This window comes from Borostomias antarcticus (genome assembly GCF_949987555.1).
Source record: "Borostomias antarcticus genome assembly, chromosome: 5".
NCBI lineage: Eukaryota > Metazoa > Chordata > Actinopteri > Stomiiformes > Stomiidae > Borostomias > Borostomias antarcticus.
This window is the reverse complement of record NC_140238.1, coordinates 14,844,830-14,863,346: the sequence shown is the minus strand read 5'-3', so window position 1 is coordinate 14,863,346 and position 18,517 is coordinate 14,844,830. Positions and strand designations below refer to the sequence as shown.

Here is an 18,517-nt window from a genome sequence, read left to right as displayed (position 1 = left end):
CCGCTAGGAAGGGGGGTGGTCGCACCGTGCCTCGCGCTTTAGAAGGCCTCGCGTTTTGATAGGCTATGCTGTTTGCAGCGGTTGTACAGGTTGATTATTAATGAGATATGGACAAAGACACACCCACTTAAAAGGCAGCAATGTGTTAACCAGGAAGTCTGAAACTTGGAACGGTGCGTATGTCATATAGTTTTTGTAAACTCGTAGGCTAGTCAAAAACTTTTCTTGTATAGTATTCAAACGCAGCTCATTATCAAAGTAGTTTACAGGGGGTGAACAAAATGTTTGCCATATGTACTGGAGTCTTGAAAATAGGAAGCAATTGGCTATTTAACGCAGTCTTCCTCTCTTGCATGGCAACCTGCGATCATGTTGACAAATAGGCTAATCAGGCGTTTATCATGGGAATAGGATGAAGCGTCACGGTGAGAAATGTAACAGAAACAAGTTTTAGTGTCGTGATTATCCGTTAAGAACTGTTGCACCTGCGATATCAAAGACTTAGCCTACTTCCTGTAGTTAACGCGGATTCAAATTTGGGCTGCTCTGCTGTCTTAGAAAATTACTCTAAAAGTTCAACCCAACTGCAGAGTTGGTGTGTCCTATTAACCAATTGTAAGCTAAATTTATTTGATCTTAATATTAATATAATAGTCTATGCAACCACTATTGAAGCTCGTTTCCTTTTAGAAGTTTCAGCAACCGAATAACAAAATGAGCAAACGGAAAGCAAAGGCTCTCGGCGATACATCATCCATCAAAAACCGCAGAGTCGAATCTGTGGACATTCAGACAGAGGATGCAGAGAATGGAAAGGATTCAATGTCTTTCAATGATCAATCCATTTCTCCAACGGTCAGTGATTTGTGTCGTAGCTTACTGTTGCTGCTTGTTGTACGTCGCTGTTACTGCTTGTAACCTCAAAACTGCAAGCAATTGATTGTTGTTCTCTTTATCTTTTTTTTTTTAGGGTTCTGGAGATATAGGTGTCATTGAAAGCGTCACCGTAAAAAACTTCATGTGCCACAATTTGCTTGGTCCATTCCAGTTTGGACCTCATGTGAACTTTATAGTTGGTAACAATGGAAGTAAGAAAATTATCTTTAGCACTTTTTATTTATACTGTAATAGGGACTGTGCAGTCTTTTCATATTATTACATTTACAGGTGGGAAAAGTGCTATCCTGACAGCCCTGATTGTGGGTCTTGGCGGAAAGGCCACTCTCACAAACAGGGGAGTGTCATTGAAGGGTTTTGTGAAGAATGGAGAGAGGTTGGTTAATGCAATGAGAATGTCAAATGGAAACCGTTGACCATATACCACATAACACATTTCTAATTATGAAGTATATCTCAATATAACACTGGGTTATGTGTTGTAATTTCTCTCTAGCACAGCAGATGTTACAGTAAAACTGCGAAACAGAGGTCCAGATGCATACAAAAGGGATGTATATGGAGAATGTATTTCTATTGAGCAGCGGATTTCAAGTGATGGTTGTCGGACTTGCAGGCTAAAGAGCAAATCAGGTATAGTCTGTTGGTCTCTATTTGTCTTTTGACTTATTTACAGCAGCCTTGCTGCTTACTGTTTGTTTCTTGTCCTGGTTATATATATATTTTTTTATTATTATTATTATATTTAAAAAAAAATAAAAAAAAATATTTAATATATATATATATATATAATCATTTTGTATATTATGTATTATAGGGCACCTAGTTTCAAACAAAAAGGAGGAACTGACTGCCATATTAGACCACTTCAACATCCAGGTTTGTACATTAAGATTTGTGAGTTTTTCTAAAAACTTGCTATATGGAAGTTCATCCTTGTCCTTGTTCAAGCTTGAAGGCCTCATTAACTGTTGACAATTTGTTGCAGGTTGATAACCCTGTCTCCATTCTTAATCAAGAAATGAGCAAGCAGTTTCTGCATTCAAAAAGTGAATCCGACAAGTACAAGGTAGGTACTGCACAGTTGGAGTTTTGATGGATGGATCGTTGTTTCTGTCTACTGTATATACTGTATGATTCTAACTCTCTGTGTTGCATCCATTATGTCAAGTTCTTCATGAAAGCAACCCTACTGGAACAGATGAAGAGGGATTACATCCACATCAAGCACACCAAAGCTGTTACACGAGAACAGGTGGAGAGACAGGAGGAGGTAATGCAATGAGATAGTTTATAGAATAATAATAATTTTTGAAATTGTGCTTATACTGTAAAAAGGGAGCGTTGTAGTGAAATTGTGCAACACCAAATTGTTTGTGTTTGCATTTGTGTTTAGTGTCTGAAAGACCTCAAACAGGAGTTTTTGCAGAAGAAGGAGAGGTATGAAAATTTATCATGCCTTGGTGAGATGAAGGCTGGTTTGGAAGAACTGAAAAAAAAGATGGCATGGTGCTTGGTATGTTTACATTTGTTTACCATTTCACCAGTGATAAATTCTTTGGGTAAATGTACTTGAGGAGACAAAACTCTATGAGTAATGTGCAAATTTTGTTTTAATACTCCCTACAGGTCAGAGAGAAAGAGCGGTTGGTGGAGCAGTTACAGGAACAAATAGAAGTAGAAGAAAGCAATCATAGACATGAAGAAAACCTACTGCTCTGTCAGGTACTGTCTGTACTTAAAACAAAAATGGAGAAGCAGCATTCCTTTTTTATGCTCCACATATCTGGAACAAACTTCCAGAAAACTGCAGGTCTGCTGCAACTCTCAGTTCTTTTAAATCAAGACTGAAGACTTTTCTTTTTGCCGCTGCTTTTCATTAAATCAAATAATTATTCATTCATACACTGCACTGTAACTTTTATTCCTGTATTATTTTTTCTGCATTTTGTTTTAAATTTCCTTTTTTGCATTTTGTTTTGTGTGTTTCTTGCACTTTGTCTTGATGCTTTTAATGTCTCATGTAAAGCACTTTGAATCACCTTGTTGCTTAAATGTGCTATACAAATAAACTTGCCTTGTACTTTGGGGAAGTATATTTCTGTGAAGCCTTGGATACAAATTTGTTGTAAGTGCCCTTTCAAAATGCTAGCAATGTTCAAGATTCTCTAGCAATCCTCTATATTGTATCCTGTAATTTATTCTCTCCCTAGACCAAAGTCACAAGAGCTGAAAAGAGACTGCAGGACATTCAGCAGCGTCTGGACGGTCTGAGAGCAGAGGAGGAGGCTTTGTCAGAGAGTAGTCTGAAGCTGAAAGAGCAAGTGAAGGCAAAGAATAAAGCTCATAAAGAACAAGAGGTATATTGTTACTGGGCTGGCTGTTCCAACTAGCCTTGAGTACCTACCAGTATTATAACTGCACCTTGTAGTGGCGGGTCCTACCGGGAGGGGGGGGGGGGTGATAACACATTCTGGGATCTTCGTTCCCCTACGAAGCACAATCGCATTGGAAAACATATAACAGCCAGAAACTCCATAGCAGAAACAGAACAATGAGGGAGATGTGCCAACCTATGGGTTTTGAAAATAATAACTAGCCTGGGGATTGGATGCACGTAACTGTATGCTGAACATGTATGTGTCAGGTCTGTGGGGTGAACTTATTTAAAAACTGTGTTGTAGGTGGTTTACTTCCGGGCTCGGAACAAGTTGAAACAATCCGAGAAGGAACAGAGCCTTCTTCAAGCGAGAATTGATAAAGTGAAAAATAGGTGAGTGACATTCGACAAGTGTTGGTGACTCTTTGAAGCCAATAATCAATCTTTATAAGAAAAGATCAACCAATTTTGGAATTTTGCTCAAAAGCACTCATGGAATAACCTTTGACCTGCCCTGATAGCGGCAGTCAGAATGGAGAAGCAGAGCACACAAAACGTCTGCAGAAAATATCGTCTCTGAGAGAGCAGCTTGAAAAGCAGGAGAATGAGTGCACAGAGCTGAACCAGGGGATCAAGGACAAACAGCAGGCACTTTTCAAAGGAAAAGAGGAATTGGACAAGCTAAGGTAAGTCAGAGCTGAGTTACCTTGCACGCCTCTTCTTGTACGTAACACGCACCTCCAGACTACTGGCCACATTAAATTGTCTTTGATGGACATCTGCATTTGAACTACTCAACCATTTTATTTATTCTCCTGCTCTCGGTGTGGTGTGAATGGAGACTTAAGATCAGTGCAAGAAGGGACCAAGCATGTCGTCAGTGTGTGTATTTGTTGAGGCTAATAGAAGTTTGAATTTTGTGCACAAGACTGGAAGAGAAGAATATCCAGGTCTCTTTTGAGGCCAAACTAAAGAGGAAGAACCAACTCCTGGCCAGTCGCTCAAACAAACTGAAGAGGTTTGGAGATCACATGCCCGACCTGCTGGACTCAATAGACAAGGCTCACAGCAAAGGACGATTTCTGAAGAAACCGATCGGTCCTATAGGTGATGTGTATTTTTTCACTCCCAGTTGGTTCAAATTGATTTGGATTTTCAGAAGGTCATATAAGCTACACTGCGTTAAATGTTACCTGCATGTTTCTCCCCTCAGGTGCATGCATCAACCTGAAGGATCCTACTTTAGCTGTTGCTGTGGAGAGCTGTTTGCGGAGCTTCATGAAAACCTTTTGCTGTGACAATTACAGGGATGAGACAGTCCTCCAAGAACTCATGTCTCTCTATTTTCCTAAAGGCAGTAGGCCACAGATAATCGTCAGCCCTTTCACGGAGAGAGTTTATAAAACTCAAGGACGGTGAGCCACAAGATATTTGCTGGTCTTCTTCAGTTGATGTCAAAAGTGAAATTACTATTTGTAACCATAACACTACACATTCACAGCAGAACATTCATAAAATGGCACAGTAACAAAATTTAGTAGCACCTTAGAATAGCTATCCCTTATAAATAGTTAATAGATCATTCACAAACTGTTAATCAGTGATGTGTTAAACGATTGTTAATAGTCGGTTAGTGATTTACAATTAGTTCACACCACACCGAGAGCAGGAGAATAAATAAAATGGTTGAGTAGTTCAAATGCAGATGTCCATCAAAGACAATTTAATGTGGCCACTAGTCTGGAGGTGCGTGTTACGTACAAGAAGAGGCGTGCAAGGTAACTCAGCTCTGACTTACCTTAGCTTGTCCAATTCCTCTTTTTATCTATTAACTTATAAATAGTCAATAGATAATTCACAAACTGTTAGTGACTTGTGAAATGCTCTTTAATAATTGGTTAATTTAAAACTACACCTTATAAATAGCTAATAGATCATGGACAAGTGATTAGTAAACTACTTACTAATGACTTGTTAAGTATTTGGGACCCATCTAAAGACAAATTACAATTAACTACTGTAACAGTTTGTGGATCTATTAACTATTTTTAAGGGATAGGGTAAATTATTAACTGACTTAACACGCATTTAACACATTAATAACTCATTAACTAACATTTTGTGGATGATCTACAGTATTAACTATTTATAAGGGGTAGCTATTCTAAAATGTTACCCAAAATTCTATGCCCTGTTCCATCTCAGTGGAGTCAGTCATCCACAGTACCCAGCCGTGCTTGACACACTCATCATATCAAGTCCAGTGATCACCAACTGTCTGATTGACATGAGGGGCATTGAGACCATTTTGATCATCAAAGTGAGTATATGTCACTGCTTAATTTCATACTTGGGAACAATGCACTGTTTTGCGTTACTTACCTGTATGTCTCTGTATCTAATTGGATCCCAGGAGAAGAGTGCTGCCAGGAGGGTTATGCAGCAAAGTCAACCCCCTAAAAACTGCCGAGAGGCCTTCACTGTGGAGGGAGACCAGGTCTACACAAACCGCTACTACACTACAGAGTACAGCATGGCCAAGTACCTCGGCGGAGATTTGGAAACAGAACTACGGCAAGAAAAAAATTAATGGTGGTTTTAGTCTGTCTAAAAATTTATATTTATTTTGCTGTTAAATTCAGATTTGATTTAGCTAGCATTTCTTTTTGTTTCTCACAGCATGGTTGAGTCTGATCTGGAGAACTACAAGGCCCAGCTGTCAAGGTTTCAGCTCCACCTGAGCTCTGTGACTGAGGACATACAGCGTATGGAGGGCAGGCTGCACAGCACCATCATGACTCTGAAGAAGACCTTGGTAATCTGGGGCTGTATGCTGGGGGGTGGAGGTCGCTGAACCACAGGCAGCAGAGTAAACTGGCATTTCCAAAAATAGCAGTTTCCTGTGTACTGGTGCAGGATGTGGTTAACTGCTACAGTAGATGTTAAATCTCTTAAGTATATGACATGAATGCTTTTTATAAGTCTGTGTCTGACTGCTGGTTTTTACTGCAGGCTTCAGTGAACCAGGTCAAGGCCAGTTTAACAGAGCTGGAGAATGTGGAGGAGGAGCAGATTGATGACATCAACTCCTTGGTGAAACTTTTTTTTTTTAATCTATCCAAATACTGTAGCTTTTCACTGTAGATAATATTGAAAGATAATGGTTTCTATTCATCAAACATTATAGGTAGAGGTGGCCCAAGAGAACCAGCAGAAAATTGAATCTGAAAAAGAAAATGTGCATGAAGCAAAAACGGAGCTGGACAAGCATGAGAAAGCAGCAATGAATATTGATCGCAAGTATTCTGATGTGAGAAGAAGAATAGACCAACTGGCTGAAGATATGGAGCCATTGAAGGTAACACTATCGTAAACCCATGTGGAAAAAATATTTTCTGTCGGTTCTGCTCCCACAATCATTTACACAAGAATAAAATTATTGCTCTCTTATAATCCTGTTCTCAACGACATGCCGTGATTTTGCCTGTTATTTATTTTCTTGGCCCAACAGGAGGATCAGACCAAAGCAGAGGCCGAGTGTGCCAAACATGAAAGGAACCTAAAGCTTCTGGAGAACAAGTTGAAGGCTCACCAGGACAACATAGAAGTTATGAGAACTGAGCTTGCTCTGAAGGAGGAGGAGATGAAGGTAATCGGTTTTGTCCAAAAGTAAATACTAGTTCTAGGAGTTTGAGACTTCCTTCATGTAGGATTAAGCATATTTTACAGTATGTTGAATTCTCCCCATATCAATAATAATAACCGGTTGCCAGGAATTTGTGGCCAAAGCCAAGCAGATCAGTGCAGAGCGCCAGGAGGTGGACCGCAGCGCTAAAAGCATTGATACGGAGATCACACGGTTGAGGAAGAGGATCAGTGTCCAGGAGAGCAACCATGGAGACCAGGAGCAGGTGGTCAGGTACAGTCCAGTCCAGCGCTTCTGAATCACAACTGCATCAACTTGAATACTGCTCTACTAAATATTCTCTGAAAACACCTGGAGCATGTTTTGATTGAGTTGGACACATTGGATACCAATCTTGCATTGGTTGGTTGTTCTGAAACATCACTTTTTTATATTGCTGTTTACAAGCTTTTACATTCTAATTAGGGAGTATGCTGAGGCCCTTTCCAACTACAGAGACAAATCCAACCAAGTGAGAGATCTCAAGAAGTTCATCGATCGCCTTGATAACATTATGTCTGACAGACAGAACAGATATAAAATAATGCGCAGGTAACTTCCAGTAATTTAATGAGCCTGAAAGGTTCAAAATTAGGTCAATTTGTTACTTTATTACAGGCCTAATATTGATTTTAAGGTGCATAACACTGTTGTCCATATACTTAGATCACTGTCTGTAAGGTGCAAGTTGTATTTCAACAATTTCCTGATTAAGATGAACTGCTGTGGATCCATGATGTTTGATCACAACAATGAGACACTCTCAATTTCGGTATGCGTGTTCTTCCTTATTAATACAGTATAGGCCTGTCTACACTATACACCTACAGTACATGAGCTTTTATGACATCCCTAAATTCCATCTAAATTCATGAGCATAGAGAGTTGGTCCCCACTTTGCAGCTATAACAGCTTCCACTCTTCTGGGAAGGCTTTCTACAATATTTTGGAGTGTGTCTGTGGGAAATTTTGCCCATTCATCCAGAAGAGAATTTGTGAGGTCAGACACTGATATTGGACAAGAGGGCCTAGCTCGCAATCTCCATTCTAGTTCATCCCAAAGGTGTTCGATGGGGTTGAGGTCAGGGCTCTGTGCAGGCCAGTCAAGTTCTTCCACACCAACCTCACCCAACCATGCCTTTATGTACCTTGCTTTTTGCACTGGGGCACAGTCTTGCTGGAACAAAATCGGGCCTTCCCCAAACTGTTCCAACAAAGTTAGGAGCATTGAATTGTCCAAAATGTCTTGGTAAGCATAACATTTCCCTTCACTAGAACTAAGGGGCCTAGACCAACCCCAGAAAAACAACCCCAGACCATTATCTCTCCTCCACCAAACTTTACAGTTGGCACAAAGCAGTCAGGCAGGTAACGTGTTCTTGGCATTCGCCAAACCCAGACTCATCCATCAGACTGCCAGATAGAGACGTGTGATTCGTCACTCCACAGAACACTTTTCCACTGCTCCAGTGGCGGCGTGCTTTACACAACTCCATCCGATGCTTGGCATTGCACTTGGTGAGTAAAGGCTGTCTTGTCCAACATCAGTGTCTGACCTCACAAATGCTCTTCTGTATGAATGGGCCAAAATTCCCACAGACACGCTCCAAAATCTTGTAGAAAGCCTTCCCAGAAGAGTGAAAGCTGTTAAAGCTGAAAAGGGGGGACCAACTCCATATTAATGCCTATGAATTTAGAATGGGATGTCATTAGGGCTCCTGTAGGTGTAATGTGTAGGTGACCCAATACTTTTGTCCATATAGTGTAAGTTTTGTATTGTTTGTTGAAAGTTTGAACACATGAAAGAGAAGATCTGTTGGCCATTATCATTGAAGCCCAGTTTGTTTGGTTTTGTGCCGGTGTCTTGGCCTCCCTTTACCAGGTGAAACCCCCAGGCCGGGAGAATGACAATATGAGTGACATGCGGTCCCTGTCTGGCGGAGAACGCTCATTCTCCACAGTCTGCTTCATCCTCTCCCTGTGGGAGATCACAGAGTCGCCCTTCAGGTGCCTGGATGAGTTTGACGTCTACATGGTAAGCCTACTGTAGCTGTACATGCAATTACCAAATGTCTGGTAGAAGATATGCAGTGCACAACGTGAACTGACACTCTGAGAATTAAACTTATAGTATAGTAATAGTCTTCAAGGGAAGTGTCATGGAATTATAGTTTCATGCTCCAATGCACATACAGTGTAGCTACTGTAAGACCTTATGTATGGTTATAAAATGAGTAGCTCAAATCAAGCGATCTGATTAGTTCATAGTCGTGATATATTTACCATATACCATGACTATGACGTCTAATTAATTTTAAATTTAGTATCACTCTGTGTCTGACAAGAAAAAGTAAAAAGCTGAATTTTGGCTCTACAAATATATCACTTTATAAAGTTTTCATATTTTTTCAGGCAGTAACCATTTTTTCAGAAATTAACTAGATTCCCAATATGTGGTCAGTTTATCAAAATAACAGCTGTTTACAGAGATTTGTCAGAGTTCACTGGCAGACTGGGTCTGTAGCCTATACCGATGTGCTCTGGCATCCACTTGTATAGTTATTCTGCAATTACGCACACAGTAATATTCTTTTGGGCGATTATACATTTCCAAGATAGAGCTAGCAAACCAGACTGGTATGTGAAGAGGCAATCCTGGATGTGAAGAGGCAATCCTTCACTTATCATGGCACATCCCGTCCTCGTAATTCAACTCGCAATGAATGTACTTGAGGCTACGACTGACAGTGACACAATGGATATTTGACATGAAAGAAGTTATTGATTTGGGGACAGTGAGGTGTCTGGCTAATAGCTGGTAATAGCTAAGTTTTGTTTCCAATTAGTTTTGACAGCTGGACAGTTGATATGTTGCCCAGCAAATATGCAGCCTAATGTCAAGGCTACACATCCTTCATGGCTAGCTAGCATTAGGCTGGTCAGGTCTGACCGTTTTATAAAAGCAATAGCTCACTTCAGGCCTGTGGTATATGGTTATTATATCACAGCTAAGGGGCTTTTGGCCCTCTCCTTCGCGAACAACGCCCCTTAGCTGTGATACAATGACCATATACCATGGCCTGTTGTGAGCTATTGCTTAAATATACTGTAGATTGCATTGTAAAATACAAATAATTTCCTTCATTATCCTACTAAGGATATGCACAATCGCCGGATCTCATTGGATCTCCTTCTGGAACTCTCAGAACGGCAGCATCTTCGTCAGTTCATCTTCATCACCCCCTTGTCTACCAGGTAATGCTTTGCCTGCATGATGAGACTGCTACAATGCACAAGTGAGAATGCGTCCATGTCAGATGAACATATGCTAAAGCAAAACAAGAGTCAGACAAATACTGACTTGCATCAGAATTGTTCAGATGTCAAATGTTCATATTATTTACTGTATCTTTGATTTCATATACTGATCTCTGATTTCATATACTGTATCTCTGATTCTTAAGATGTTTTCTTTCACATTACAGCAATCTGCCAAAAAGCAACCATATTAAGATTCATCATCTTCAGGACCCAGAGAGGGACAGAGGACACTCGGCTCTAGACTAACTGTAGCCTCATGTGGAAGAGGTACAGTAAGGAGTCAGACTACTGTATGCAATAGTAAGTCGGGAAATACTGTATCTTGAGGAGTGTGAGGGAAAATGTTTTATATTTATGCATCAACCACCTGTAAAAGTGGTTTTAAGTAATACTTCTGGAGTCATTTTACCGTTTACATTCATAATAGTGGTTGAAATGGATCGATGTGATGTTAGCCTAATTGATACTGATGCCATTGTATTTGTTGTGTTCTCTAGCCAATTTATTGTTAATATCTTGCTGTTGCCATAAAATTCAATTTGAAATTTTAGTTGACGTAAACTTGTGCAATCTTAGATACAGATAACGAAAAGTACATAGATGGCTTCAGATCTAGATCACAATTGTTTTGTGATATTATTGATCTACTCCATTAAATGCACATTTGAGACCATGCCTTTTGGAAAAGCCCACAGATATTTTATTGATTTCAATCACTACATATGTAATGTAACCATGTAATTTGGGGTGCAACACATGCCACATGTATAAAAAGAAAAGAACAAAGAAATACAGTCATTTATGTTTTGATTTAGATTTTTCATATTCAGTAGAAACAATTACTAGACAAATATTTTGACATGAAGTGTGGATTATATTGTGCAAACAATAGACTAATCAACAATGTGGATTTTGGTCTCAATGATGCTATATTCATAATTGTGGAAACCTGTGCAGCTTCCACTATACTGAGTGGGCAGCAAACAGGCACTCGGCCTCGCCTTCCATAGCCTGGGAGTGGCCAATCACAGCTGTTTACTGAAAAGTAACATTTTCAAAGTGGCCATATAGCCCAGTCCTTAATATGGCACTTGAACTGAACTGAACTGAACTGAACAATAGCCTTTTTGTTTCGGTTATCTCAAATGTCCTGTATCTCCAGGAGGATTCTGCATCATTAAAGATAATTGAAAACTTGACTAGATTAAACGATAATCAATAAAATCAATCAATCAATAAAAAGTTGTTTTACAAAAGTATTGATAAGTACTGTAGGAATGCAGAATGTCCAGTAAACATGTAAGGCTTTTCCTTAGATGCATTGGAAAAAGAGCCACATAAACAGGATCCCCTGTAAATTAGGCTCCGAACATCCAGGTTGAAGCCAAGATTGTTACATTTTGCAGTGCTCTTCATCTGTAAACATATTGATATGTACTGTGATGTTATTTGTATCTAAATTAAACAGGCACATTATCAAATCATTATTTTTATCGTAGGGTAATGTATCGTGGCGATGAGTACAGTGCCTAATATTGTAATATTTTTGCTATTGCCTTTTTTGATACTAATTCGCAACAGTACAATAAAACATTGAGCATCACTGGCAGATTTCTATCCTTGTTCCATATTTTTGGACCTAAACTCATTACAACGCTCAAAAAAATGTTCTCTGCCAGAGACTACAACCAGGACGAAATAGCTGTCTTTCAAGAACTTGAGTGGCACACACAAGTAAAAAGGAGGGGGATGCATGCTCCCACAGGAGATGAACTAATGGTCTGATAACTCACTACTGCACATCCCATGCAACAATACCAAAACGCTTTTAAGAGGGCTTCTTTCTGATACGCACCAAAGGATGCAAAAAATTAGATATAGTTTTGACATTTAACATACAGTATGCATGCACGTACGTATTTTTCAGTTCCAAAGAGTGAAACAATTTGGAACAAACAGGAGTCTCTCTATTCTCAATGGGCTCCAGAAGTCTGGATAGTAGAGACAGTTACAATTATCATAGGAATTATTGTTTGTTACTAGCATGTAAAGCATACAGTACTGTAGCTGCAGCAGTGAACATGGATTCTAAATACTGCAGGAACATAAGTCAATGTAGCGCTTCACTGATATACAAGCTAAAGTTAAATGGGAATGAATAGGATTACTTTGCACAACACACATTGGTAGGTTTTGAAATATTATAAATGGTATTGTTTAGCCATATTCAAAATTATTCAGCTTTTAACATTCTCATGCATACAACCACAAGAAGCGAGTCCATTGAAAAATAGTCCAAGCATTTTTTTTCCAGTGGAAATGGCTGGGAACTTAATGAGACAATAAAACATGTGCTGCTGTCCAGAGTGTGCAGATGTAGACTAGAGAAGAGCAGGCTCACTTCTGCATGTCACATTGCAAGAGGAGGACGATGGAGGGATCGCTCTTCGCTGCCTCTTTGAACTCCTCCAATGAGATCTGGTCGTCGTTGTTCTTATCCATCTTGCTGAAGATCCTGTCCACCCGCTGCTCTGGTGTCAAGCCATCCTCATTCATCTTCATCATGATCACCGTACCCACCATTTTGTATATGGCCTAGACACAGGGACGAGACATGGTGCTAAGCGAGGTTAATGCAGACAAAAACACTTTCATCCAGAATGACGATCTCAAAGTTTGGAAAGTTAAACATTTCTGCAACAGTTATTTGCAGATATTGATATGCACAGCTTTGGACTTTTAGCCATTGAACTTGTATCAGTAGTCCTAGAGTATCCTCACCATCTAGCAAAGCACAAACCAAAGCTCATTGAATTGATTCCTTACCTCAATGATCTCCAGCATTTCTACCCGTGTGATTTTACCATCGCCGTCCAGGTCATACATGTTGAAGGCCCAGTTAAGTTTCTGTTCGAAGCTGCCACGTGATGTGATGGACAGAGCACAGATGAACTCTCGAAAATCGATGGTTCCGTCACTATTTTTGTCGAAGGTTCTGAAGGCATGCTGGGCAAACTTTGAAGCGTCGCCATAGGGGAAGAACTGCAATAGAGATGGTAGTGCCCAAATGAAACAATTTAATCTCTTACAAGGATATCATCTTCGGCAGAGTTGCGGCATGCCTAGAGCCAAGCAGAGTTAACATCTACCTGTACAAACCTAATACAGATAAAGGAATGTGCCGTTTCCCCACTCCAGGCTATGTGTAAAACATAGGCAACAAAGGGTCTTCAATATTGATGTGAATCTGTCCAGATCATCACAGTTTAGTGTGAAAGGCCTTTAACAATAACCAACAAAGACTTCAATACACTTCAAAACATACGGCACTAGGCTATACATCATTTCACTGCGATGAACCCACAAAAAGCAGAATAGAAAAGAAGACACACCTTGACATAAAGCTGCTGGAACTCGTCCAAATTGAGCCTTCCACTGGGGCAGTCTTTCAGGAAGCCTTTGTACCATTGCTTGAGCTCATGTTCATTAAACTCTGTACTCTTCACAAGGTCCTCCATCACCTCGGGAGTCAGCTTGCTGTTCTGTTTCCCCATGATTCCTGCAGTGCACGAACATTAATGATCCATTAATAATTGCATGGAAAAGTATATCTCATATAGAAGCCCACACCTTCATATTCTTGCATAACATAACCTCAAAACAGCTGTCTTTTTGTACCCAGTCCACAATAAACCATGTCGGCTATTTAGGTGCTTAACATTCTAAAGTTGTTAGTTGTTAGAATTCAGCGTGTTGTTCACCAACAAAAATCGATCCAACCCACGCCATCAGTCACCAACAAACATGGCATACCAATCCAACGTTGTGTTGGTTGTTGTTGTTGGGTGGCATTGGTTGGGGCAGTGTGCGGGCACCTTGGAACTATAGTGAGAGCATTCTGCAGTGTGAATATTGATTTTAAGTGAAACTGAATCTCTTCATGATCAGAAACACCACAAGACACTGATATCTGGAGCCACTGCCCGGGTTCTATTTCTGATTTGTAAATCTGTTCGCGCCACAGTCTCTGAACTGTCTTTGCATTTTCACCTGGATCAGTCAGCAGGACCAGCTCATCAAGTGTTTGATCATTCCTAAAATGCTGCAGCCTGACTGTGACAACAAAGCCAGAGTGTCTGGACACTCCCCCAATGTACACAGTGCTATACAATGTATACAATGATCCCATGTAATTGTGTGATGGCAGCTCCTATAGGGCTCTCCTCTTTTTGATAGAAGTAGTGATACTGTAGGGCCTTGTGAGTAATGATGACAGAAAGATCAGCTTTGATTGATATGGTGGGAGACCTTGATAACTTGACCCCATACAAGCCATACAAAACACCGTGTATGGGCTAGGGTGAATGAATACCTCATTTAATTACCATTCTATCATAATCAATGAAGAATAACATTTAAAATCATGTTCGAGCTGACCCTGTGCATGGCAAGTCCAAGAGACCAGCTCTTTGTAGAGGAAATAGACTACCTATTGGATAGTATGCTGCCATACAAGCACACAGGCTCAGGTCTTTTGCTCATCTTAAAAATAATGTGTTGTGCAACATAGAATGTGCAAAGATGTATTTCCTTTTTAATCTATAGACTTAGATTCCTGTCATAATCAATGAGGAATAACATACAGAATCGTGCTCGTACTGACACCCCTGTGCAGGGCAAGTCCACGGGCTCGTTGCAGAGGACAGGCCTACTGTACTGGATAGGCGCGACATGCTTTCATACAAGCATACTAGGCATGGCCTATTGCTCTACTTAAAAAATAATGTGTTGTTCAGCAACATAAAACGTGCAAAGAATTATTTTTATTTTTTTTACTCTACTAGCGTAGATTTAGATGATGCAACTCACATAAAGCGATGGGTGAGGCGAAATGGTGAGAAGAGCTTAATGAGTCTAGGTCAATTCATCGAATGACCTTGAGGACAAACATTTTTTCAGGAAGATGACAATACGAAAACGTTCAGAGGAAGCCCATTAGGGGTTTCGCTCTGTCAGGGCTCAATGTATTTTTCCCTCTTACATTTCTTGTTTTCATGATATCCTGTACCCTACGACAATAGGCAACCATAAACAATAATGCGAGGAAAAAATAAGACATTTAGTTTAACACCCGCTAAAAGCAGTTATCTCTGTCATGCAGTTATGATAAGCTACACGCCACTGCCTGGACAAGGAGGACGCAACTGCATTCCGATGGAAACGACGCAGTGGTCGGATGCTTATCAGATTCTAATGTGCCACCGTTTATTATTATCTCATGACATTTTACCATGCGCAACGCGTGCAAAATATGGAAAATCTGGACCACCAATATTGCAAAAGAGATGATAGTCAAATCATGATCAAGTTTGAAAACATAAACGAAATTTGCTAATTATCTTTTAAGTAAACACATTCATTCTAAATATTTTTAGGCTGAACGTAATGCCTTCATTTTAGGGGTTGCGCAGGTGCCAAACCTCTAGCTACACAACAATGCCTCTCCCAAAAGCTTTATTCATTCAAATAGGCTATGAATCAAGAAACAACATATATAATTCATATGTAGCCTCTGCGACACTGCAAATGTGGTCTTTTTGAGCCAGTATATGAAACATATTCCATGACGACAAAAATACATCTGCAGGCAATACTTCTTACCTTACAATGTTGGTGATGCTATAGCCTATTGCTATGGACGTCTGTACTATTGCTTAATTGACAGGAAAAACTCAAATTATTGCGTATGATCAAATGGGATTATATCCCCCCAAAATTCGTCCTCTTATAAATGCAGAAGGATTTCACGATTTTCCGATGCTATTCCAGATGAGGCGCAGCAGGACCGATCCCACGCTAGTCTTTGGTTATGCGACTAGGCACGGCGTCACCCGTGTGCATCACAAATTGATCTTAAGTTCACTGTTGCTTGTGTATTGCTCTGCCGTTAGCTTGAATTATTAGACTGGATATAAGGAGACTGTATCTTGTCTTGGTCAGCTGAAACAAAATTTTGAACTGCATGGCTACATTAGGTGATTGATAGGCTTATTGATCAGCTTGATTATTGATTTCAGCTTGATTACGGCGATACCATCTATAGATTTGCCTGTCCCACTGTTTTGGCCAGACTTGACCCACTCTACCATGCTGCACTGAGATATATATCAAACGCACCTTATAGGACTCATCATTGCACACTGTATAGCCTAACTGGGTGGCCCTCACTTACTATGCGCAGGATGCAACACTGGTTTATATTATTGTATAAGGCCATTTTAGGCAAGCTCCCTCGGTACATATGTTCCAGTTTTGTACCAGTTTGTGACTCTCACAACCTCAGATCAAGTGCCTGGATCAGTTCCAGGTACCTGCTGTGCAGACTGAGGCTGGAAAAAGGAGCCTTTTTTATTCTGGTCCTTGGTCTTGGAATGACCTTCAGTCAAGCCTCAAACTGATGGCACTTATTCCTTTAGCCAGCTTTAAACTGAAATTATCAGAAGTCCTTACCACCAGCTGCTCATGTAGTAATATACCTTAATTTCTTATTGTTCCCACGTGGTCTACGCCTTTTGTATATTTAGTTGTGTTGTTCTCTGTATTTTATATGTCCTTGTGTCTTTCTATGTGAAACTTTGCTGCCTTCTTGGCCAGGTCAGTATTGTAAAAGAGATTTTATCTCAATGCTTTTTATCTGGTTAAATAAAGGTTAAATAAAAAATGATTATCACAGCATGGCCGAAGAGTCAATTGCTTTAAAACGCCATTATTACCATGCCCTCCTTCATTAATTCAGTCTTTTCAATAAACAATCACTTTCATCACCGCTGTTACTTCTCTTCAGATACCAAGTCTACAGTACCATTTGACCAAGAGGACAGCTTGTGGTGGGCTGGTAACCTTGCTACCCAACGGTCGACCAACTGCTTCTGACTCCTGACCACTTGGATGGAGTTGGCCAGAGTTTAAGGGGTATTTAGACTGCCCCGCCATTGTGTCACACTTCACTTAGCCTACACAGTTGGTTTTGAACAACTGAGGCCTACCATATAGAGGGTGTGGTTCCCAACCATCTCTGCTACATTCACCCCTCTTTGATGACCTCCTCTGTGGAGAGACCAATCAGGCATGACTGGAGATTGAACATGGATCTCCTCTACAGCAACTCTCACCCTCCCACTCATCTACAGTATGTCAATATTTAGTAGGCTAGAATTGAACAGTGACTGTCCTCATGTCAGAAAATATTCATTTCATTCAGAGAAATAATGCTATAGTCACAAAGGCTCACATTTCTTGTTTTCTTAATTTAATAACCACAAGATACACGTCTAGGTTAAATACACATATTAAGTGTTTTCATGTAAATCTCACAACACAAAAGCAAACAAGATGTTAAATACATTGGGAACTTAAGCACCTGTCCATCTTATTGATCCAGTCAACAGCTACTCTCATATTCATTATGATTTTCAAAATAAAAACCACTGTCTCAGGTTGATTTCGCTTGGCATGGCTTATAGTACATCGTATCGTTTACACCAGCATTCACTCACAAAGGTTTATACTGTAAGAAGGGTGCATATTCTACGCCAAAGAGGCATACAAAAGAAATACTATGATAACCTCTCAAGCCGTTTTTTTTTCGCAGTGACATTTACTCTTCTATGGCCTCTTTTTCATTACCTCTTTTTCAATAATAATAATAATAATAATAGCATTGTAAAACATGATAATGAATGGCAAATAACATCATCTTAATGACTGTGTGAAGAGGCTATGGGACATACTTGTTATAACGTTTTTAATGAAACATACTGATATTGAATGTTTATTTCTGATCACATTCTCAATACTGATAAAATGATATTCCAAATTAATAGTCCTTTTAGTATTTTTTCTATATATCACAGTTACAGTATTTTGTGTGGAAATCAAATCATGAATGACTATTTATAGTTAATCATGATTTGTCCAAAGTTTGCTACATGGATTTAATCAATCTGGTACTGAACGCATAGAGAAGGTTCCACAGACACAGATCAAGCCTTGACTAAAATTACTTTAAATGGAGGATCCAGGTTGAGGATACTATGGTCTGGGACTAAACTCAATCTAGGCCCATCCAGGACACTGACCAATATATTACTGTACATCATGTGGATATAAAAAAGGCTATTATGAGATCACATCTCAAAATTATTTACTATTCAAATCATACATTTCTTGTCCCA

General features: G+C 39.8%; 2 protein-coding genes across 5 annotated transcripts; one reads left to right on the top strand and one right to left on the bottom strand.

Moving 5' to 3' along the window:
• Positions 1 to 63: 63 nt before the first annotated feature.
• On the top strand, positions 64 to 11,796 carry smc6 (structural maintenance of chromosomes 6). 3 transcript variants are annotated; one of them, XM_084438772.1, is made up of 27 exons: positions 64 to 173; positions 691 to 855; positions 971 to 1,088; positions 1,168 to 1,273; positions 1,394 to 1,530; positions 1,715 to 1,776; positions 1,886 to 1,966; positions 2,069 to 2,170; positions 2,294 to 2,413; positions 2,527 to 2,622; positions 3,111 to 3,257; positions 3,582 to 3,670; positions 3,799 to 3,963; positions 4,206 to 4,384; positions 4,491 to 4,692; positions 5,483 to 5,597; positions 5,691 to 5,851; positions 5,957 to 6,092; positions 6,290 to 6,370; positions 6,465 to 6,635; positions 6,789 to 6,926; positions 7,051 to 7,196; positions 7,389 to 7,514; positions 7,629 to 7,734; positions 8,845 to 8,997; positions 10,120 to 10,217; positions 10,448 to 11,796. In XM_084438772.1, exons 2-27 carry the CDS (start codon positions 715 to 717, stop codon positions 10,527 to 10,529), a joined length of 3,258 nt encoding a protein of 1,085 aa, XP_084294898.1. In that variant the 5' UTR covers positions 64 to 173; positions 691 to 714; the 3' UTR covers positions 10,530 to 11,796. The 3 variants fall into 3 exon arrangements, with proteins under 3 accessions (XP_084294898.1, XP_084294899.1, XP_084294897.1); XM_084438773.1 differs by lacking the exon at positions 64 to 173 and adding an exon at positions 247 to 425; XM_084438771.1 differs by lacking the exon at positions 64 to 173 and having other exon boundaries at positions 247 to 855.
• Positions 11,797 to 12,680: 884 nt separating this feature from the next.
• Positions 12,681 to 13,837, bottom strand: vsnl1b (visinin-like 1b; the record flags this gene model as incomplete). 2 transcript variants are annotated; one of them, XM_084437710.1, is made up of 3 exons in its annotated part: positions 12,681 to 12,878; positions 13,110 to 13,325; positions 13,676 to 13,837. In XM_084437710.1, 3 exons carry the CDS (start codon positions 13,835 to 13,837, stop codon positions 12,681 to 12,683), a joined length of 576 nt encoding a protein of 191 aa, XP_084293836.1. The 2 variants fall into 2 exon arrangements, with proteins under 2 accessions (XP_084293836.1, XP_084293837.1); XM_084437711.1 differs by lacking the exon at positions 13,110 to 13,325.
• Between the last annotated feature and the right edge of the window lie 4,680 nt (positions 13,838 to 18,517).

What these genes read in the sequence shown, in the direction of transcription:
- smc6 (XM_084438772.1), top strand. Translation starts at nt 715, where the DNA reads ATGAGCAAACGGAAAGCAAAGGCTCTCGGCGATACATCATCCATCAAA. An exon ending in GAGGAATTGGACAAGCTAAG is followed by an intron (nt 3,964 to 4,205) that starts GTAAGTCAGAGC and finishes TTTGTGCACAAG; the next exon opens with ACTGGAAGAGAAGAATATCC. An exon ending in GAAACCGATCGGTCCTATAG is followed by an intron (nt 4,385 to 4,490) that starts GTGATGTGTATT and finishes TTCTCCCCTCAG; the next exon opens with GTGCATGCATCAACCTGAAG.